General features: G+C 42.8%; 1 protein-coding gene across 6 annotated transcripts in view; it reads right to left on the reverse strand.

Annotated features, from left to right (window-relative positions):
- Positions 1 to 24269, reverse strand: part of FLT1 (fms related receptor tyrosine kinase 1) — a 173632-nt gene that overhangs the window by 75675 nt on the left and 73688 nt on the right. For all 6 annotated transcript variants that reach the window (XM_082365016.1, XM_082365015.1, XM_082365014.1 and 3 more), the window contains 3 exons: positions 14401 to 14515; positions 6347 to 6455; positions 53 to 361 (listed from right to left, as the gene is read on the reverse strand). In XM_082365016.1, coding sequence (XP_082221142.1) covers positions 53 to 361; positions 6347 to 6455; positions 14401 to 14515 — 533 coding nt within the window. The remainder of the gene's footprint in view (positions 1 to 52; positions 362 to 6346; positions 6456 to 14400; positions 14516 to 24269) is intronic.

Consider the following 24269-nt stretch of genomic DNA (forward strand, 5'->3'; position numbering starts at 1 on the left):
CTTTTAAATTTGGAGATCCGAGAGAAAACAGCCTTTTTGTTGCAGTGCTCACCTCTAATGGTCACTTCTTTCTTCTGGAGGGTTTCTTCCCCTGTGTACATGTTCCTGGCTCGGCAGGCATAGGTGCCCGAATCTTCCAGGGAAACATTCTTGATGACGAGGTTAAGCGTCACGGAGTGCTCTTTCGTGATGGCCATTTTTTGCTTCCTGATGCTGTGCTGCATGGTCCGGTTGTTCACTGCCCGCAGCAAAAGCCAGGTAATGTCTCTGTATAAGAACTTGTTCACCGTGCAAGACAGTTTCAGGTCCTCTCCTTCCGTAGGCATTTTTTCCAAGTTAACATGAAATCCATTGGGCACATCTGGAAAATAAGAACGAAGGACTTGAGTGCACAGGAAAATCAGTGTCTCATCCTGAGGACATATCTCATCCTAAGATAGTCGAGGATCTTAAGGATTGTTCCTACACAAATTCAGCATCAACATTAAAAGGATGGTTTTTTTTTTGTTTTTGTTTTTTTTAAGGGGAACGGATCAGACATGGCAGGTAGGAACCAGCTCAGTTCGTTCCATCAGAAGCGAGGCAGGAAATGCAACATAGGATGTTATTAGGAGGGTACGCTTATTTGCTCAAAATTGCTCTTCAAAGTGGAATGCTTTTTTTTTTTTTTTTTTTTACAACTTGGCATCATAACCCATTGCTTTCTCATGTGCAGAACTCCTCCTGGTAAGTGGGCAAAATAGTGAAGGACTCTAAGAGGAGTTTGTACTAGAAAGCACAGGTGCTTTGATAGCCAAACTTATTTAACTAAGTGGTGAACGAGTGAGAACAGGAAGTCCCAGGTCTGCGCTGGGAGACTCCAGTTAACACTTTAATCCTGAACTTTGGACTGATGGCATCCTCCTGCTGCTGGCCCATCACTTCCCCTTGCTCTTTGCTGGCACCAAGGGGTCCTTGCTCAGGTCCCCTTTTATGGTGATTGCCCTACTCAGACATAAAAGAGCAAGGTTCCTTCTGAAAATGCAGACAACTCATCTCGAAGAGTTGCTGGATTCCAAAGTGGGGGCAGAAGGTTTCTAAATCAAATCTGCTCTTAAAAAACGTATTAAACATTTTCCTAAAAGGACTGCATCATTGAAAGTCATTTTCTCCAATGTCATTCCCAGGTAACCTTCTTCTCCATCTTCTTGGTGCCTCTAGCCACACCTCACAAGCTCTCCTCCTCAGCTTTCTTAACCTGGACCATCGTTTAGCTTCTGCACTGAGAGTTCCTTAGTCTCCTTTTGGACCATCTCACCAGACGATTTTAGAATACCATTGGTTGTTACTGGCCCTGAACTGGCCTGCGCTCAAAACCCTCCCATCGCTTGTTACGAGCGGCATATCTGTACTTGAGCAAAGAACTGGGGCCAACATTTCACAAAGAACTTTGAAGATGAAAAGCGCTATGTTATGCTATTATTATTATTATCCTTTGCACACAAAGCTATAAAGAAACCTTTAAACCTTAAGGGGACAATAGTCCAAAATTAGATATCATATCAACTCTTTTCCTAAATCTCACTTTGCTTGTTTTTCTGATTTTTCTGGGCTTTGGCTTTATTATAAAGTGTCACGTCTGAAGAAATGCCAAAGTATTCATCTGAAACCTGGGAGCGGGGGGTAGCAGTGGTTTATGAAGCTGTCAATGACTGGAGAAAGAGGAGGCCAGTGGAAGTTTTCCTGCTTTTAAAATGAAAACCTAAGAATGTGCCAGAAGAGGCAGAAGCAGCTGACCATAGTTTTTTTTTAACATAACAATAAGGTGTCAGAAATAGCCCCTCTAATTCAGCATCTTTTTATATTTGGGACACTTTCCAAGCATGAGGAGTAAAACATCAGCCATCAACTTTTACCCAGATACGAGGGCAGAAGTCTTGTGCACTGGTTGCAATCGAATTATTTCTTAAAAGACTGTGTAGGCTTCCATTTACGAAGTCCCATACTGGTAGTTAGAACCCAAGTGGGTCCCAAGTAACACCACTGAGATCATGTAGAGAGTTTCTATTTACTTTAGTGATTTGAAACTTCCTGTGGAAATAGCTCACAGGTTTCCTGGTGGAAGATTTTGTTTATCTTTGCCAAGCACCACCAGGAATCTCAAAATAAAATGCATTTAGTGACATTGGGAAACCAGGGAGATAAGGCAGTGCTGTTCCTGTTAGACCCTCAGTAATTGCTAACACACCCATAGTCACGCTGAGTGCCAACAAAACAGCAAAAACACACACAGAGGAAAAGAGAAGAATCGAATCCGTTTTCAGGTCCGTTTCTCATAGGGGGACACGGTTAGGAGGCTAATTTGGTTTGTGTTGTCAGACGGCACTTAGAAATGATCTATTTCTCAGTATAGCCCCTCCGCTATTCTTTTCTGATCCATGGAAGGTGATAAGATGTCCTAAACTAGGTAATGAATCCAGAGGGATTTTTCCCTTAATTCATGTCGATTTTTTTTTTTTTTTTTTAGCCTGAGTACAAAAACAGACCAAAGAAAGCATTGCCTTCTAACTCTCAAAATGAAAACAAGAAATCTTCCCACACTTAAGGATCTGTTGCAGATTCAGCCCATTCATCAGTAGCACCAACTAACACTCACCCATCTAACACATAATCACATCCACAGCGTCTTAGGAGATGTTGTGGAGGAGACACCACCCTTGCTCAGGAGACATCCCACCGAGGGTTAGGTGAAAGGGTAATGTATTTACAGAGGTGCACATCTGGGGGTGGGCATCTTGACTTGATTGGATCAAACGTGTGAATTAAGTTCGTGAAAGAGACAAGCATAGAAGTTAAAAGGATGAAAGGTATCTCCTTTGTCAGGTAGAAATAAAGGCTTTACTTCAACTAGGGAACAGAAATAGCATTCTCTAAAAAGAAAGTGAGTGGTGACTAGAAAGTTTTGCTCGTTTCAAATAGATACTGTGGACAAGTGAATGGCAGAGTTGGAGTAGAAGCCATGGAGGATGCCAGTGGCCATAGCAAACTGGTTCACATCAGTTCAGAAGGCAGCTCTGCTGTTACTGTGTTTTAAAGAAGGGGCAGCATGATTGAAATGAGGATCAGTACAGATCCAAATCTAGATCTTTTGATTTTGAGCAGTTAAATTTTAGACAGCTCTTTTAAAGCATGACATGCACTAGGTCGAGTATAAGCATGGAACAAATATACATTCATTTTTCAGAAAATCGTCATGTAAGGTGCAACATTCCTAAAGAATATTTAGTCTCACCTCTAGTGAGGCTAAATCTCGTGACAGAGATTTGAGTAAGAAAAAGAGAAGAGTTTTAGAAACAATGAATGTAAGGAATCTATGATTACCCATCAAGACTAGAACTTTTCAAAACAGGGAGCAAAGAATTTAGGAGAATTATATTCCGGGCAATGGGGACTTGATTGGATGAATTTGTGCTCAGTTCTATGATTAAAGCTCTTAAATTTCTGGAGGAAAAATGTCGTGAGCTTCGAGTTAGGTATGTTGGAAGTAGAATTCCCATCGCTCCTTTCAATGGATGAGGAAAGGGTCCAAGCATTCCGTGGTTATAAACTGGATGATGTGGTGGGAGGTGAAGGGGGATTTCTGCCTGAGGTCCGCAGGTGGTCAGCTGTATCAGCTGGGGCCCTTGCAGCAGCAATGCTGGGCAGATACAGGCCGGAGCCGTGGAGCGCTCGGGGGACGGGTGGGCTGGATGTTGGTGCCGCAGTGAATAACGGGCGTCAGTGAACCTTCCCGGGACTCACATCATTAGGGAAACGAGCAGGACGTGCCCTCAGTCAGGACATCCTCTCCCAGTACTGCCTTCAGACCCAGGCAGGAGGGCTCTCTGTTCAGGCTGTACCCCTCCCCACAGTGGAGAGAGTCTAGCGGGGGGGGGGGGGGGGGCGCTGCCCACCCAGAGCCTGTGCGACCCCCGCTCTTTATCTTTCGTGGGGCCCCAGAATTCCCTGTAAAGATGATCCCAAGTCTGCTTCCAGACTGTCTCAGACCTCCTCCCCCTTCGCTCGGTCTGTCCTCCTGAGGTCAGACTGCTGGTCAGTGTGCACACTTACAGGGCCCAGGGAGACTGTCTGGGGGAGGGGTGGGCAGAGTTTGGAGGTGTGGCCTGGGGAGACCATCTCCAGGAGTATACGGCCCCTTACCATGAGGGCCGAGCCAGGAGTGGAAGGAGAAGCCCGGTGAGCCAGGGGTGGGCTTCTCCTGCACCGCCAGGCGCTGTCACACTCTGTATAGTGCCACAACTCTAGATCTGTGCCTGACTTTCCAGGCCATCATGAAAGTATCTTTGTCCACCAGAGGCGAAAACATATTTCACAGCTTGTTCATGTGATTTAGAACCTGTAAGTGGTTAGACGTATAGTCTGTGGGCCTCTGTTGGTCTTCTTGCCTGTCCTCTTCTTTCTACCGATTCTTTCTACCCACAGGACCACCTCAAGTCCTGCTTCCTTCTCAGAGGCTTAGAGCCACACTGTACAATACAGGGCTACCTGCGGCTACTGAGCCTTGCAAGTATGGTCAGTGTGACTGAACTGAATTTCATTCAGTTAGTTTTATCTTATTTCAATCCCGATTTTAAAAACCGAAGCGATGTAACATTTAAAAAAATACTGATGACATGTTAAAATGATAACATGGGATCTGTTGGTGAAATAAAATGAATTTCACTTTTTTCTTTTTACTTTTAAAAAAAATGGTCACCAGAAAATGTTAAATTCTGTATGTGGCTGACATATTTTTATTGGTGGCATTGGCTTAGCATTGGTAAATTCATCTGTCACATTACTTCTGCTCATTCCTTTTGATGCTAGGATACAGGTAACATTTCTTCTTTGTGTTCAAACTGTCAGTGTTCAAACTGTCTTCCTAGAAGGACAGGGCCTCCTTGCTATCTCTCTGAACGCTCAACACAGAGTTGAACTGTCCTGTTTAATAGTTGGTGCTCATTAAACTTGTACAAACATATTGAATGTTAAGAATAGGACAGGAATGGCTCCATCTTTTGTACTCTAAATCACAGAGACAGTGGCTGTGGACTTGGATGGTTAGGGTTAGCTTGTTTCCCCCCAAATATTAAAGGACAGCACAAACCTTTGGACTTAATTAGTCTAAATCATCTGAAGTTGATTAAAGAATCGGTATGTGTGAAACTGCCCTCTGAATCCTTCTCTAAATAAAGGCCTCTTCCTATTTGGAATGAATGCAAAGATGATTTTATCTCCGCTTCTCGAATATTGAGGGTATAGGGACTGACTTGGTTTTCAGAGGCTCTCCACCTCTCTAAACCCCATTTCCTCATCTGGAAAATGCAGGGCTATAATGTCAAATAGCCCCTAAAAGTCTCTTCTGGCTCTGACATTCTGTGAGAACCTACCCAAGGATCTCTCCCCTGGCACAGCTTCTCTGAGGGTCAGCCAACTTGCCAGAGGCTCTCTGTGATCTGGCAACCCATACTTCTCATGAAATTGGACATACCTATTTCTTTCTGGAGAGCTCAAGGCAACTGCTACAGCCTGCCCCAGGCAGTGTGAAGTTTCCAGAGAGTTGGCCAACTGCCCAGGTTTCCTCAGAAAATTGGGGGAGTGTGGGGCCAGGCAATTGTTTTTATACTTTGAGCTACTTATTTCCTTCCTGTACCCATGGAGGGACATAGGGAGTGCCATTTGTGTACCTTGGAAGTTATAAGATTTGCAGACACCATCATATTTAAGGTTAAAAATTCTGAAATGCTACCAAAAAACAGCACACTAAAAATGCTCAACCAAGCTCAGGTTCAGATTTCTTTAGGAGAGCCTCATGTGCCAAAAAGCTGAAATTCAGTTGTGAAACATTTGCTGTACAGCAGAAATTAACACAACACTGTAAATCAACGATAACATCCATTAAAAAAAAAAAAAGTTGTGAAACAATTCGCCTCTTGGGTTACAAAGATGTCATCCCATGTATTATAATTGGTTTCCTTGACTATTATTGAACAACCACTGTGTGCCAGGCCCTGTGCTGGGGACCGTAGGGTGTTCAAAAACGAACATGACAAGATCCCAGATTCACAATCAAGCCTAGGAAAGAGACGTACACAAATAGCTCTAAAAGGGAGTTCAGGGAAATAACTCTTTAGGAGATCCAATGACCCAATGATGCTGTAGAAAACTATTCCTGAGAGCAAGGATGAAGGTACTCAAAGTTGGACACGTCTATGGAATGTTTTTTTTTAAAAATAAAAGTCACTCCAGTGCACTAAAAGCAAACAAGATTGGAAGAGAGACTTGAGGTCACTGGGCTGTCTTCGTGAATACAGGACATGTGGCTTACCTGTGATGTAAAAGTTTATGTTTCTTTCCACAGTCCCTACTTTATTGGCAGCCATGCAACTGTAGATTCCAGAAATTCTAGAGTCAGCCACGGCCAAGGTGCTAGCCGTCTGCAAAAGAAAAGGCAACTTTAGCGACAGGACCAAGAACCATTGGACACCCCCTGAGATATTTCTGAGGGGGACATGATGGGGCTGTTCCATTGCCTCAACAGAGGTAGGACTGCACACGTGGTGGTTACCAGAAACTCTCCCCTTGCCGAGCCTCAGCAAGAATGGAAAAACAACAGGAAAGCAGGTCCTCAGGAGACCGGGGGCTATGACATCCGACTCGTATGAGGGCTTCAGGCTTATTTATCTCGTGCTGCTGGCCTAACAATTACAGACCTGCAGCCCAGATGCGGGACAGCACGTCCTACCCTATGAGGTGGTCAGGGCCACGCCAATGAGACGGGGAGGTCCAGGCCTTCCCTTTTGTCTGGATGACCTGTGATCACGAACACCACTTGGTAGCAGGAGCCTTCTTTGCCGTCTGGTTCTGTAACCGGTGTGTTAAGTGAGCAAGGACAGAGGAGAAAGGCTGGCTGAACCATTTCTTTTCTGGGACGTGGCACTGCAGCCCTAATAGTGCAGAAGGAGGGGCGGAAACTCCCTAGGACTCTCGTGGGTGTTTGTAAATTACTTAATTTCTCAGCCTGTCAATCCCTGCTCTAGAAAATGAAGATATAAATGATGGATTCACACAGCAACGTCGTTTCACTAGGTTTTAGCGCTGCTCTTTGGCAGATGAGCCCCCAAAGAGGCAGGAGGAGTCAAGACTATGTGAACTTGGAAGCACTTTCCAAACTGTGATGTTGCAAAAAGTAATGTCTCAAAAAAAAAAAAAGAACCACAGATTTATACAGCTTAAAGATTTGCATGGCTGTCTTCTTTTAAAGATAAAAATTAGTAGCATGAAATGAATTGTTGAGAATTTTAAAATTTAACCCAACCTTTCAAAAAAGTAATGCATATACTATACATGAAAAAAAAAAGGAAACAGCTAGTAAGTTTTTCATATTTAAAATTACAAAAAAAGGTTGATCCAGTTACTTATAAATCGTTGCAGCCTACCTCCTAGGACACAAAAAACTGGTCATAAGCTCTGAAATTGGAGAGGTTGTGCTGATGCTTCCAGACTAATGGGGTGTCCTGGCTGGAAGAGAACGATCCAGGTTAATGTGATACATACAGAGAGGCTGAACTGTGACAGCGGGGTTTCTAAGATAGTAACACAAATTCTACAAAGGGTCCTAACATTTTTCTAAGTTGCTACGTGGTGCGGTAGGCACTTGACTCGTATTCTCATATCCCTTACAAGAAATTAAAGTATGTCTGTCTTTACAGATCAGGAAGACTAAAAAATATACTCCTAGTTTTTTTAGCCAGCAACTTCATTGCTCCAAATTCTCTGTAATTTCCACTACGGTACAGTTGATATTTCATGATGATTCCTTTTCTGTTTGTTAGGTCTGTTTAATTACATCTACCCACATATCCTCTGTGTATTACTGAAATTCTGGGAAATGAGAGTGTCTGCAATTTGTGGCATTTTCATTCAGTGTAGCAGATACTGATTATTCGTTAAGGCATCGCCCAGATGTTGTAAAGGAGACGGAGGGGAGTATGACACAACCCTTATTCTTAACTTGAAGGACTACTTCTAGGTCACAGGGAAGAATTTCCCTACTTGAAGCCCAAGTATATATTATTCTCTCTTTAACAAAGAAACACTCTCACAAAGGCAAATAACCAGTGGAGAGAGTATGAGAGAGAGCTCAGGTGTCTTTCTCTATTTTGATTACTAATCATTATAAGAGGCAGGGAATAAAACAATTCTGGATGGCTGTTTCTGTTTAATTATTGCACCCACCACTTCAGAGTTGTGGAGGAAAAAGTAGCTAGAAGAGAAGCTTGTAGGTGAGAGGTGGAAGGACAAGAGAGATCACCAAGTGAGACTCTGACTCCTGTAATTTTCTCAGGAGACGAGCTCAGACGCTTGAAAGCAGCATGAACAGGGTCAGGAGAGGGACAGTCATGGAGACCTCACAGCCCCTCTGCTGTTTGCCTCTCAGCTCAAGCACAGCTTTCCTTACGAAGTTAGCGATCAATGTTTATCCTAAAGGGCCTCGGCAGAGCCTTATTTAGATTCTCAGATGTATTGCTGCTCAATAAATAAGGGAACAACTCATTTCTGTTTGGCTTGAACATTTGAAATTATGAACAACGATTACCTGAATCTGAAAGTTGCATTTGGATTTCTATTACAATTATCTTGATTTCACTGAGAGCAGGGCAATCGAGAACCAGAACTGGGTTTCATGGCAAGGGCAAGTCAATTCAGATGTGCACATTGGCCATATTTAAGGCCTGTGCAGGCAACCGGGGGAGGGCTGTAGCCATTCTACAACACTCCGAAAACAGATGGCTCAGGATTTCTGTATAATCGGAGAATAAAAGTGAGGTCCACAGAAGTGAAGTGAATCCAGGCCACACAATGAACCATGGAGATAACAGATGCATCTGAGTCTCTTATTTTGCCTGAATGACCTCTTCCAAGACTGACACCTTACCCCCAGTAGAGCCTGCCCCAGGACTCACCTCTCCAAAGTTTCTATTAAAATTGAACTAGAAAATGACATTGATGGGAGCTTACATTATTTCTCTGTTTCTGAGTACCCGTATGTTACCCTTGCTGTGTGCCAGACAGTGTGTGAGGCATTACCTCATTTAATTAATCCTCCCTGGAGCCCAGTGACATGGGTGTATTACTTGTTCTACAGAAGAGGCAACTGAGGTTATAGAGGTTAAGTGATTCACTCAAAGATCCATAGTACCACAGACGGCCCTGAGCAGCGGTTATGCCCAGGTTTGTCTGACGCCAGTGCCTGTGCTATTAATCTACACGAAACTGCTGCTTGCCTTCAAACCCTTTAAATCTAATAGTACAGATCTATTGGTAGAGTTCTGTCTCCGCTTTGAGTTGGATTTTCTCTCGAGAATACCTCCTTTAATGAGCAGACATGGTCACTACAACAAGCTCAATGCTACTGTGTACAGAAATACTAGTTTCTTTTAGTATTTTATACAAGTTGCAAGCTGATACAGTGTTATATGGTTTGAAAATATGATTGATAATGGACAAGTTATAATTAGAGAAGAACATTTTAAAATAAGATGGAACTTACATCCTGTGAGCAACGTTATTCAAAATGATCTGATTTCTAGAGGACTTTTATTTCTCTAGAGTATATTTTTAAGCTACAAATTAAAACATTTTCATGAAAAAACTATGACACTTGAAGTATAAACTCTATAGAGTCAGAAAAGGGAGGTCAAGTGTGAGTTGGAGGTGGGTGTAATTTGGACACAAGAGAGCTTCTCACAGGACAGGAGTCTCTTGGGTTAAGGGGACAAATCTGATCCCCGGCGGTCATGACCAAATACTATTGGTTCAAGAAGGAAAAAATGGAAATAACATAACAGATGGAACAGCGAATATCAACTTAATACTTGAAAAGAGAAAGTATTTCAAACTCAAGAATTTGAGTTGTAGCACATGTTTGAAATTATCATCATATATTTTATAAGGTACACCAAAAGAAATTCCCAAGCCTGTCTGCTTGTATCCATTCTAGAATTAGTTTCCATTTGCCACAGTTTTTTTAGTTCTGAACCCACACTTTGGGTGCCTCTGTTTTCCCTGCGAGGACCTCAAGGATTAAGATATTAGAAACAGACCCTTAAAATCCATTCTCTGGGTTCTTCTGTATGACCCAGGAACACTGGTGAACACTTGTCGTCAGGAGCTGTAAATTTGGAAGTTATTCATACTCCTTCCTTCCTTCCCTTTCGCTAAGCATTAGTGATTCACTACTGCAATGTGGTTTGAACCTCATGGAACAGAATGGATGCGATGATGTGTAATTCAGCCTAATTTCCAGCACCCGCCTTTAAAAAAATCTATATACAGAACAGTGATTTTATTCTCGGATGTTTCTATTACAGTTTCCTTTGAAGTGTTTCAGGGAGAAATAAAAGCAGATATGTAAAGGTCAGGGAAGAATCTAAAATGATCCTAGGGTGGTGCATTTGAGCCAACTGATGGGAAATAGAATGTGAGAAGTTAGACAAGGTCGGGGAGTGTGTGGGAGAGCAGAACCCAGGCTGTAATCCAGGATGAGGCATTCATGCTTCGGTCGTGGATGTGTCTTTTACGGTACACACATTTCTCAATGAAACCTCAAAACGATTTCAATGGAAATGTTGCTAAGATGTTAAATTGTCATGATTCTCCAGCCTCACAGAATTAATGCTGTAAAATGCATTTCCTGTGTATTTTTTCCTAACACAGGGCTCCTTCTACTTCCTGCCCCAAGTCTACAAAGTCTGGCAAACCCACTGAAACCATACCAAAGCTCCATGTTTGCCATTAGCAACTCCAATAGATGACTTCACTTCTCACAGATCTGGGCCAAAACCTGGCCATAAGGAGACTGAATTTTATTGTCTCGTGCAGCCTTCCTTGGGTTAAACAAAACAAAACACAATGGGGGGTGGGGCGCGGCGGGGGGAAGCAAGTCCCTGAAAGCCAGCAGGTGCTCGAGCCAGCACCTCGCTCCACTGATGGCTGGAGCAGGGTCCCGGGCAATGCCGACTATATAACTGTAGGGAAAAGCATCTGTGTGCTCTAAGCTGGGATTTTCACTTGCTTTCTTAACATGAACAGAAAAGAAAAGCAGTTTTAATTGTAAAGGAAATAACAATGCAAAGAATTCTGAGATAGCAAAACTTCCATCTGTCATGTGAAAGACGTTTTTCACACACACACAAAGATATATTAATAGATGCTAAAAGCAAAATTAGTAAAGTCTTCTAAATTTAGGACATGAAATTAATAACTCAAAGTCTAATTTGTTACAGTCACTACTAGAATATGTATGTGTGTGTGTGTGTGTGTGTATATATATGTATATATATATATATATATATATATACACACACACTTCGTTTAGAAGGAGTATTAAAAGTTTTTTCAACACAATTGTTTAATAAGTAGTCTTCATTGCATATGTTAACAATCAATTGGGGGATTGCATTAGGGAATATAAGACAATCATCTTGATAACAGGCAAACGAGATAGGTCATATGTTAGGAGCTCCATTTTCTGGAGGAGAGAAGTCAGGTTCAGAGAGGTGAACTGATTTGCACGTGGTTACACACAATAGAAAGGGCAGACCTTAACCCATGCTCCCCGCAGGTTGGATGGCCCAAGGGCCAACTGGGTCTGGAGGTCTCTGTTTAAAAACTTGGTGTAACTACAGAATTACAAGACAATAAATTTGTTTCAAGCACACATGGAAAAAATCAGGGAAGATTCTTTATCTCACCCGGGTTTTGTCATGGAGGCAGGTGGCTACTTTATGGTTCAGGCTAATCAGAAACATCACTTAGCTTTTTCATTTTCTATTTTCTATCGTATGTGTTTTTGCGGCTAGAATACCACAAACCGGACTAGAAGTTCTTTGGAATTAACCTCATAAATTCGTGTTTTAATATCCAGCAGTTAACAGTACAAGCATCTGATAGGGTCAGGGAAAGGCAAAATGAATCGACACAGTCAAGGGCATCTTGAAATTTTCTAGTACTTTGTGACAACTAACTTGCTTTCTACTCTGAGGCAATTTCCTTTTTTTTCAAAAATGTGGTGTCACTCAAACTTTCGAGTTTACAGAATTTCCTCTTTCCTAGGTATTTCATTAAACTGCTGTCTCATCAATAGCTACACATCATGGAATGTTTTAAACTACAGTTTGTTTGCATTTGAGAAAAAGAAAAGAATTGTAAGCCACCTACAGCTTACTGCAGTGGTTAGAAAAACTTTTCCTGAATCCTTGACAAGTGATTGCTGATATTATCATGCAGGCCATCACCATCTTAACTAATTTCTGTATTGGCTTAGTTGGCAGAGCCCTGGGTTTTGGCAATGAAGACTTTGGTTTGAGCTTCTCATGTGCCACTTTTAAGCTGTGTGACTTGGAGTTAATCATCTTATCACCTCAGTTTTTCTTATCTTTAAAATGGAGATAGCCACTCTGGCCCACCAAAGAATGATGTTGACATAAGCGTATGTCCAAAAGTTTTCCATCAGGAAGAATTCAGGTGTTATTTGTTATTATGAAGTCCTACACGGAGAATGATGCCATCTATTTTGTTGCCTTCAAATGCAAATATAGCTGAACAGATAAATAAGCATGATCACACTTAAGCAGATAATACCCATATTTACAGACTACTCCAAATCAAGATATGCATGTAAAAGTAGATATTCTAGCAAGGGGTGATTTGATATGGTTTTTATTTTCCTTCTTAAAGCATCACTACCCCTGTGCCTGATAATAGCAGATTTTGGAGTTGCATTTTTCACTAATTCGACAGAGAAGAAAACCACCAGGTCTGAGATCTGCTGAGATTTGCCTGGTTCACAAGGTATCAGCTAGTGTTGAGGTTAAGGGAGTGAAGAAAATATGTGCAAGAGCAGAAAAGATGCTCCTAGACCCTGACTAGGTCAGGGAACCTTTTTTTTTTTAAACTGAGGCATAACTCACAAATAACATTATATTAGTTTCAACATTTGTATATATTGCAAAATGATCACTACAGTAAGTCTAGTTAACATACATCACCACACGTAGTACAAAGGTTTTTCTTTCTTGTGATGGGAATTTTTAAGATCTAGTCTCTTAGCAACTTTTAAGTGTGCAATTCAGCAGTATTAACTATTGTCGTAATGCTGTACATGGCATCCCAATGGCTTATTTATATATTATACGAATTGGAAGTTTGTACCTCTTAACCCCCTTCATCCACCTTGCCTACCTCCTGACTCTGGCAACCACCAATCTATGAGCTTGTTTTCTTGTTTATTTGTTTTCATTCACATATAAGTTAAATCATACAGTATCTGTCTTTCTCTGTCAGACTTATTTCATTTAGCATAATGCCCTTAAGGTCTGTCCATGTTGTCACAAATGGCAAGCTTTCATTCTTTTTTATGGCTGAATAATACTCCACTGTGTATATAGACCACATTTTCTGCATCCATTCATCTGTCAATGGACACTTAGATTGTTTCCATATCTTGGCTGTTGTGAATAATGCTGCAGTGAACACGTGGGTACCTATATCTTTTGAGTTAGTGTTTTTGTCGTCTTCAGACAAATACCCAGACGTGGAATTGCTGAATCATACGGTAGTTACATTTTTAATTTTTAAAGGAACCCCCATACTGCTTTCCATAGCGGCTGCACCAATTATGTTCCCACCAATAGTGCACAAGAGGTTCTGCACATCCTCACCAACATTTGTTATTTCTTGTCTTTCTGACAATAGCCATTCTGACAGGTGTGAGGTGGTATCTCATGGTGGTTTTGATTTGCCTTTCTTTAGTCAGGGAATCTGATACGCTGTTTGTGTTTGTATACCCCAACTTAGGCTTCGCGCCCATGCAAAAACAGAGGGGAAAACAAGATATTTTGTGAAATGGAAACACTCCATTTTAGCCTAGAGTTTTGTACTAGCTTTTTGCTTACTGACCTCCCACTTTATTTATGTCAGAGGTTCTCAGTTCTGGTTATGCTAGAATCTCCCAGGGAGCTTTTGTGAACCCTGGGCTCCACGCTAAAGATTCACATGTAATAATAACTGGTAAAGTATACTACTGCGCAGCCAGAGTTGAGAACCACTGATGTGGACCAGTTTGATGTTCAAGAGGCATTTCTACCTCTTCCACTAGGACCAAGGACTCACTCCTTTGGGACTGGTGCTCAGTTGGGTGTATACAGCATTCTGAGTAGCCTCAGTGCATTGCTCCGTAAAGACATACTACTGCTTTTCTTCTCTCTGAATTTTTTGCTTGAGCATTTGAATTCCTTCTGGCTCTAATAAACCCAGAACTGGGAGCTGAGTGTGTGCTTTTAGAATAAATATCCCCATGCTTATTTTGACAAACAGTACCTTATTCTTTCCTTCTAAGACTGCCGTACGCTGAGTGATGCTCTCAATTCTGTTTCCTACGGTGCTGTCAGGATCCAGGATAAAGGACTCTTCATTATTGGAGCAAAGGTCATACCTATGTTTAAAAAAAGTAAGCCATCACTACGTTGCTTTGCAGCATGGTCTAGCCCACGGTGACCGGTGAAATGAAAACCATTAAGTCCTCAGATAACAAAGTCACAATTTTCTTCTTCTCCTTAGATTTTTCCTCCCCAATATCCATCCTCAAAACTTAAAAACAGCAGACAGATTTTTGCCTGATCTGCAAACAAACAAACAAAAAAAACCCCCCACACCAGTGTTTCTCCGTATATCCTTCCTGTTCTAAATGTTAAATACTAAATAAAAATGCATAAATTAAAAAATCTAGTATCTAGATTTTAATTAGTTCCTAGTGGAAGAAACATGCAAACACGGAAAAAACGGAAGTTATGTTAATGAATGTAAACCTCAAGGAGATAACAGCATTTCACAGCTATAAAAGGCTGGCATTTAATGAGAATATTCCATTATACAGCTCATTTTTTCCAGGGCTAATTAAGTGTATATGGAAACACACATCATGGAACAGCTATTAAATTCAGTCTATTTCTTTTCAAGTTTTGGAGTATCATGGCAAGCTCCTTTACATCTCAGGCCTCAAGTGTTTAATTATAGAATATGTGTGTTGAAGTTGTTTAAGATCTTTTTTGCTTCTAAAAGTCCACGAAATCTCACTCTCTCACTGTTTAAACTAGCTGAAGGAGTACCATTTTAAAGAGAGATTCCAACCTATATCTGAAAGTATGTTCTTTCAAACAGCTGATTATCAGTAGGTGCCTGTCAGTTTACTACCTAAATCATTGGTGTAAATATCTATTGATCATTTATTATGTTTCTTCATCTCTGTTTCATTTACTTCTGCTGTGATCTCTATGATTTCTTTCCTTATACTAACTTTGGGTTTTGTTTGTTCCTCTTTCTCTAGTTGCTTTAGGTATAAGGTTAGGTTATTTATTTGAGATTTTTCTTGTTTCCTGAGGTAAGACTGTAATTGCAATAAACTTCCCTCTTAGAACTGCTTTTGCCGCGTCCCATAGGTTTTGGACCGTCGTGTTTTTGTTGTCATTTGGATCATTTATTATGTTTCGTGTATCCTAGGTTCTACATGAATTAAAAAATCCAAACAACAAAAAGAACACTTACATCCACTCTGACCCGGGCAGTGCAGTAGTATTTCAACATGCCTTTTCCCAAGCCAACACCCACAAAACTGCTGCCAGACCAACCCCCTGAGCATTTGGGGTTTTAGTGGAATCCTCTTTGCTCCAAAAGCTTCAACAACTGTATTGAAGAAAGCCCAGGCTTCCGTGACTGGAGTCAAGGCCATCCAGAGTCCATTCCCTACCTGCCTTTTCAACCTTACCGCTACAGACACGTTTCCTCACAGGCAAACCACAGTTTGGTTCAGCTACTTCAAAGAAGACTTGAGTCCTAGAGCTGCCCTGACTTCTAGCTGTATGACAGTTTTCTCCTCTGAAACATACAAATAAAATTATACCTGCCCTGTTAATCTCATGGGATTATACGTGTGTTAAATGACCTAATTTAATTGCGGAGGTTTTGTAAATTAAAGACACCCTGTGGCTCGGGGTGTACACACCTGATTCCTTCATCTTCACGCACCAGTTACTGCTGCCTCCGTGCCCCTCACCACCGGCCCGATCTCCTCCAAGCAGCTTATTTCTGATCACTGTGAACCCTTACGGTGCACAGGATCAGGACCACTTGATGAGCCTGTAGCTAGACCGCCTTAACTTGTGCTGTGATTTCTGTTTGCATGTCCTGCCCCAACAGGTAGTGAACTGCCCAGAGCCTAGCTCTGTACCATCACGTATGACAAATGCAGGTGCTCATCAGTAAGTGGACACTGCAGGTGATTTGCTTTCTACCACTTATGAACACTGATTCCTTTTTTTAAAAAAAAATTATTTATTTATTTGGCTGTGCCAGGTCTTCGTTGTGGCAGGCGGGATCTTTAGTTGTGGCATGTGGGATCTAGTTCCCTGACCAGGGATGGAACCCAGGCGCCCTGCATTGGGAGTGCAGAGTCTTAACCACTGGACCTCCAGGGAAGTCCCGAACGCTGATTCCTTTAAAGCAGCCTTTTGAGATTTAAATATGGATTTTGGGGGGGACACGATGCAAATATACAAAGAGCTATTTTATGTGCCTCAAAAAAAAACCATCTGTGGGTTTCCAAGGTGTTTCTCTGCCAGACTGGGTAGCTTAAGAGACAAGTGCGCGTAGGAACTGGCGTGAGTGCCTGCAGGCACCTCACCGCCTTTGCTGCTTTCCGATCGCCTTATGGATTGATGCTGTTCATTTCTGTATCTCTCTTCTGGATGCAGTCTCCCTCCTACCTCCCAGCCTAAAGAGTGAGGACCTTGTAAGGCAGGGAAGTGGTTATTTGTTTGATTACTTGCACTGTGAACTTTTCATGGTATCACTTCATATTCCTTCCTTCTGGCTTAGAATTTGTGGTGAGCAGACAGCTGGCTGGGCTCTAATCTGTACATGTCTTGGGCAGATTCTGGAGATTTTCAAGCCAGAAAGAAGGCGTGGTTGCTCTTAAGTCATTGTTGCCCTTGGCTACTTATGTGAGAAGAAAGTGGGAGGATGAAATAAGTGAGAGAAAAGGTAAGAGAGAAGGGATTGTGATGATCAGGAAAAAAAAAAAAGTTCTGTAATTATTCCTGTCTGGTCCTCAAGCTGAGAAAGGACTCCAGCATGTGAAACCAGGGAGTCTTTGGGGGTGGTCTCCCCTCCGGGGGGGGGGGGCACACTGCCATATAATGTCCTCTCCCCCAGAGCATTCACCAGTTTCTAAGTTTGCATTCAGTGCTTCTGAAGCCCCACTGGGCCAGCAGCTACAAGGAACGTGGGCCACCTCTACGGGATCACTCTGTCTTCATAGTTACGCCAGGGCCAAGCATGTAACTGGCACCCCACAAACATTTGTAAACATACAGGCGTGAGGCACTGATGTGTGGTTTCTAGTAAGTTTTCATTGGTTTTAACTGTTTATTATTTTCAAGCATATTGATGAGTAGAGTCATAGTATAATAAACCCCCATATACCCATCACCCAGACTTATTACCAAGAGTTTGCCACATTTGTTTCATCTATCCCTTATTTCTTTTTATTTTTTCTTTTGAGAAATATTGTAAAGTAAATCGCAGACAGCATGTCATTTTAGCCTCACATATTTAGTGCACGTCTAAAAATTATGCACGTTTTCTAATAACAGCAACGCCATGATCACACCTAATAGAATTAGCAATAATTCCACGGTGTTGTTTGTACCTGGCCCATATATCAGATTTCTCCAAATGTTTTTAAGATGTCTGTTTTTACAGTGAGATTATAAGATTTAAAATAAAAAAGAATTCATAAGGACAAACCATTCCTTAAGGAATTTCTGCAATTTTTGACTAGCTATTCCTTATAATCATCAGGTTAAAAAAAGTGAACGTTTTAACTTATTGATTAGTAGAAGGAACTGAACCCAAGAGAAATTCTCCTTTACTTGAAATATATCATGGCCTTAAAACTTTATCATTAAAATAAGTTATTTTGTCCTACTTTTCTCTATACCTTGAACTACTGTCTAATCTCAGATCTTTCACACACATGGGGTACATATATAGGTTTATTATAACGTGTGTGTGTGTGTCTGTGAATATATATATATATAAAACATGTATATGGGGGGTTGTTACATATGTGTACACCTATGTGACATGTACACACATTACATAGGTACTTGGTATTGTGACATCCAAGAGCTGAAGTTCTCTTGTATCTGAAAGAGAATCCTGTAATTTCATTCCTTTTTCCCCAAAGAAGTGAAAAAGATAAGGGAGGCCTTAGGCAAAGGTCTTAATTTCAAACTCTTGGTTGTCAGGAAATGCAAAGAAATATGTTAGAGTGAAGCAAGTCGAGGCATTTCCCGAGGGAAATGCAGTCAGCTGCCTGAGTTCACTCGGGCTGCCAACATACACCCCCGACCCCCCGCCCGTCCCTCTAAGGGCAGCTACTGTCGGCACAAGCCCTGGCCTGGAAACTAGAGTTGCTGCAAGGTCCTCCCAATGGAAAAGGACAGGTTCTGTGGCTATTTTCCATATTGGAGACTGTGATTTTTCCCTCTTTGTCACTGGAACCTTAAAAATAGAATGTCATTTAGGGGGCTGACTCTATAACGGCACTTGAAACGAGAGGTAGGGGGAGGGGAATTTGCCTGAGCCCTTAAGAATACATCAAGCTCTTCAGGAAGTAGATTGTGCCATGTTTGAAGATGCAAAGATAATCGCTGTGCTGGGAACCGTCTTGAGGGGGGAGGAAGCCGAACAACAAGAGGAAAGCAGCGTTCGCTCCTGATTTCGCACAGGAAGTCCTCAGCACCTCCTGCCAAAGGGAGATAAGAAAGCTCCCAGGCACTTTTCTGGACAAGGCCACTGTTATCAGCTTCAGCTCCATGCTGTCCTCTCCGTGCTCCAGGCCCCCCATCCCTTTCCTAATGAGCTTTAGGACTCTGACCTCTATTTGCATACAGCATGCCAAGTACAATAGCGTGGAGGTATTTATAACCATCGAGAGGAAAAAAAAATTTCCGGGGTAAGAGTGTACTCCATTGTCGATTGCCCTGGAGCTGAAACAAATTAGTTTTGGACTAGAGATTGATATAAATAAATTAAAAGAAAGCAGGCAATTATGGATCCAACACATGGAGCCGGGACCCTCCATGTGACATGTCTGTCTGTTTGACTCCCAAGTAGGAGACATCTGTGGGGCTCTCCCCTCTGGTCCAAGATACCAGGCTGCTTTGCTCGACACATAGTGGGGAAACACCACCCTCCATAGATGCAGGTGACGTTACTGACCTACATGCTCTGGGTTTTTCCCTGTAGTGCTGATGGATTTGCCCTGTTCCCTGCACACTCATATAAGTATTTGGCTCCTTTGTGACCAAACACAGTTCAGAGCCACAGAGAAAGGCAAAGCCAACACTGGGATCCAACCCTACAATCTTGGCAATTTTGACTGCCGGTCCCAACAGGCAAGCCATAGGCTGTAATAATTACGATAGACACTATGCAATATTACATTCTACTATAATAAGGATTATACTTTCTATGCGCTAGGTACTGTGTTAGGTGATTCATGTACACTATCACATTGATCTCTACAACATCCTAAAAAGTAGGTACTATCATCCCCCATCTAATGGACAAGGAAATTGAAGATTAAGGAGGTTAAGTAAATTACCCAAGGCTAAAGTGCTAGTAGGTGGTAGAGGCGGAATTTGTAATCAGTTCTGGCTTATTCCAGAGTCTGTGCGCTTAACCTGTATGCTGTATGTAACATAATATCCATGTTCTATCATCATCATATAAAAAGGAATTGTTATACTTCAGTGCTTCTTTGTATATAGGGAGGAAAGGTTTCTCAAATATTCACTACGCAGATACCATTACTGCATTGGGGATTGAAAGTCTTTTTTTAGCCCTTTTTGCATAACCTGGTCAACCTCCTCCCAAGATTTGGCAAACAGCTCTCACGATACCCAACCCAAGTGTACTGAGTGCCCACTGTGTGCATGGTCGGCAACGACCGTTTACATTACATTTGTCATCACATGATTTCTGACCTCAGGTCCCATTCACCTTTACAAATCCATCACAGGGAATACAATGCAGAGCGTGCACCCATAGGTACCCTCTTGTGTTCACCTGTGCTTTTCCTTAGGTGCTGGATTTGAACAGTTCTGATCTTCACACTTTCTGCAGTCCCCCTGCCTTTCTTTCCCCTCCCCCAACCCAAAAAGCAGAGCTGGCACTTTCTTTAAAGGATGGATTGTTGCATCTGGTGGAATCAGAGGGGAGAGGTGAACTTTAGCCATGGATGGCTAGTGTCTGTGTTTTCTCTGGAGTGGCCCTCGTGGGAGAAAACTCTCTGAAGAACCAGGTTGAGATGGTTCAACCCTTCACTCAGCCTTTCTAGAAATTGCCCATTTTAGTACTATGATGTACCTGTTATGGTACCGAAGACTCCTGTAGTTATCCAGTGTAAGATTCTCATTTCATAAATGATTTCTAGCAAGTTTAATAACCACCCCAATACCAGAAGGTCTACTCTACCACCTGGATCTTTCTTACGATAAAGAGGTGAAGGATCCCCTTTCACCCTATGATAAATGACGTTAGGCTGACCTTTCTTTCAAAATCTCTGTTCTGCTAAATTGGGCTCTTGGTTGGCTGAAGGGAAACTAGTTGTTACTGGGCTGCTTTTAATGTACCAGACTTGGGGTAGCAGCTACACACATGAAAGCTCAACTAATTCTCACGGTCACCCAGTGAAGCAGGTATTATGATCCCCATTTCACAAATCCCTTTACCAATAAGGAAACTGAGACTCATGAAAATCAAATGTCTTGCTCATATTCATAGAGAAAGTAGCAGACAGTTCTGGGATTAGAACCCAGATATTCCTAACTCTTCCTGCCACACCAGAACTCGTCCATCACACGGCATGAATTCTGCTCCCAAAGAACACCACCCCGCCCAAACCTTTACCACCATGCTTCAGAGTCACGTGTTAGGAAACTCTGGGGTTCCTCTGAAGCCAACTGGTACAGACACCCAGAGAAGCAAAATATTGGCTTTCAGGAAGTAGAAGTAGCCCCTGGTCCTTTGGGGGAGGGGGGAGGGGGGAGGGGGCAGAGGAATATTTTATAATTACATTTTTTACATAAATTCTGGTTAGTTCTCATCATTACAGAGTTTTAATGCTAAAATTATATGGAATCTTGGCCTTCTGCTGGCTGATGAATTTCAGCACTAGAAAACATCTCGCAAGAAAATAATAGATCCAACTCTTATTACAATCTTTTTTCCCCCCTCGTAACTTAAAACTGTTGTCTGCATGATTCCTAAGCACGTTCTGGGATGAAGCAGGCCTACTTTGTTAGGAACGCTGATGCATTTATAGCAGCAGCTGGTTTTGAGGGGCCTCTGCGGGGGGCACACAGTAGTGAGCCGGGCCCTACACCCAACGGTTGCCTACCTGAGCCCGCGCCATCGCCTGGGAAGGAAGGTGTACATACATTAAAGTATAGTTAAAGCACATTTAGTTTGGAGGAGGAAAAGAGGCTCTAGAAAGTTCTACAAAGTCCCAAGACACAGAATAATCTCCCTCCCTCTCTCTCCTTTTTTGGATGATGAAAGCTGAGGACTCGTGTGGACTCTGCTTCTCCACGTGATGGGATCTGACTGCACGTGCTCGCTGTGATCAGAATCTGTTTGTAAAGAATATTGAATCATTTCAAGGGAGGAAACAAAGGGGGAGAGCAGTAATAAAGAGCAAATCGAGGCTGTAAAGCGTCTTTAAAAAAAAGTGGGGAAAAAAAAAAAAAAGACCACCTGGAACCATGCCAGAGGGCACGGCTGGGCAGCTCCCCATCACCGCGCGCCATCCTGCAGGAGGGCCTCGTGTAAACTTTCCTGCGCTCCTGCGTGTGTCGTGTCAAAACATTAGTGATCGTGTGTCTGAGCCATCAGATTAATAGAATCTGCCACACTATCTTTTCCCCTTCTCTCGCATTCTCCTAAAACAAATAAAACAATATAGAGGAGAGAATGCTGGCAGAAAAAGGCGTGTTTAGACAGAATGGTTCCTGCTCCTTTTGCTCCAGGAAAAGGGCCTGGGCCTCCAGGCTGGTCACAGGGTCAGGCTGGGGGAATTTTGTTGGTAGGGGCGGTGACTTCTTGCCCAGGGAGAGACCTCGTGACGCCTTGGAGCCCATACTGAAAACTACTTCTTGTCTGAATGGCGACGGGGGAGAGTGGAGAAGGCTTTTCGGGGACTGAAGGCTGGGGTCAGCTCCTGGGACAATGGTGGAGGTGATCCAGCGTCCTGGCCACCTCTGTTTAGATAAGAGCTTTTCCGTGAGCGTCTTGGCCTGCTCCGCTTCCTGCTCTCGAGGGCCCCGCGGTCCATTCACACTCAGAACAAGGCCTGTCTTCCCAGCCTCTGCTTTCCTTCCTCCTCTCTCTCCCGCTCGCCTCCCCCAAGAGCCCCAGAGACTCCCCCGCCCCTGACTCGCTCTCTTTTAGGGAATCTGGGCCAAGGCATCCCGACAGCCCCACACCGGGTGACCAGGAGGCCAAAGGGTGGGTACCTACTCGGTTACAGCCAGATAGGAGCCTCGGAGAGGCCATCCGTTTTCTTCATTCATTTTTCTGCCCTAGCGAAAGGCTGGTCAGCAGAGGAAGGGTGATTCGATAAATAAAAAAACCTTCAGGGAAATGTTAGGAGTGGCTACAAATAACATCCTTTAACACACGCAAGGAGTCTTAAGGTATTAACTCCAGCCGCTCAGTGAAGCATATTTCAAGCTATGGTTACGTTTTGTTTGCATAAAGAGAGCATATTACTTATTACACGGTGGTCAGTACGGAAACGTCCAGAAGGCCTTTGGGGTGGGGGTAGGGAATCACGTTTAGCAGAAATTCTAGAGCTAGTCAGACCTGAGCTCAGATCATGGTTTTGCAACCTTCTGGTTATGGAACGCTGGATGGCGAGGTTGGGAGGACCGTCGTAGGGAATTGATCAGAGGACTTACAGTCTTTTTAGTCCCTTGAATAGTTCTGAAATCACTGGGTCATGTCAGCCCACAGAATCACTTTTAATAAATTCTACGTTGGTGTCATGCCACCGGTCACCAGGGAGGGAGGTGGTGATTACCAGTCCTGTGACACTCTCTGTACTAGAAACGTGGTTGAAGGGTTCGTCTGCTAAGACTACAGCACACAGAGGGTGAGAGGAGAAATCATTCTTCTTGGATCTTAGTTCCCTGAAAAGTTGTACTTCTCCTGCTATGCTTTTATCTTATGGGCCCCTTCTTCTCGCAAATGTCTATTACGTGTCTCTTTCTCTCTCTTGACAACTAGCAAGTAAAGCGTGTGGGCCATATCTCTGTCTTACCCCACGTTCATCCAGATTTGTTCAATTATTAATGGTACTTTTTTATGAACCACCTCGAATTCTTTGGGCGCGGATGTGTTTTTAACATTGCCAACTCAAAGGAAGCAAACCCACGTTACCACGTCTTACCGGTTTTCTTATAGGGATTAAAAAATAGAAGGGAAATAATTCAGAGAAGATCCTTTTGCATCATCAAACATGCGGGTGATGCTAAGTGAGTTAATTGGTGTAACATGCCCGGTACTGTGCCTGGTCCACGGCAGACAGGTCACTCACGTTAGCCGTGATTATCTGACCAGATTGAGAGCTACTTAAGAGTGGGGACTAGGTCTTATTCATCATCATAACCTCAGGGCTTAGTCCAACTACCCGGGGAAGCAGAAGAGCACACGTGTCCTCGCTCAGCTATGGCCTGACGAGAAGAGCGAATCCCGATAACGCATTAGATGTGGACTCAGCCTCATGTGGGTGTCAACCCTGCCATCCATCACTCACCTCAAACGTGCTGAAAAAGGGACACTGCTGACCCTCCAGTGACCTCACACATCCCCCCTCAGCCAGGCGCTGTGTCACCATCATCAGGGCTGTCCACTCCCAAGGAGGAGTATTAATGACCTGGGATGAACCCATCACAGCATCTGACGAGTTGATAGTGGTGGACAGTTTCAACTCAAGCAATGATGCTGACATGTGGAGAAGCACCTTCTGGGCTAATAGAAAAATAACTAACCAGCAGTGGTCTTCTCCTGTCTTCAATTACTAGCACCATTTGCTAGGCAATTACTAGCACTGTTTGATTCAAATA

This window comes from Balaenoptera borealis (assembly GCF_965194805.1).
Source record: "Balaenoptera borealis genome assembly, chromosome: 18".
In the NCBI taxonomy this organism is placed as follows: Eukaryota; Metazoa; Chordata; class Mammalia; order Artiodactyla; family Balaenopteridae; genus Balaenoptera; species Balaenoptera borealis.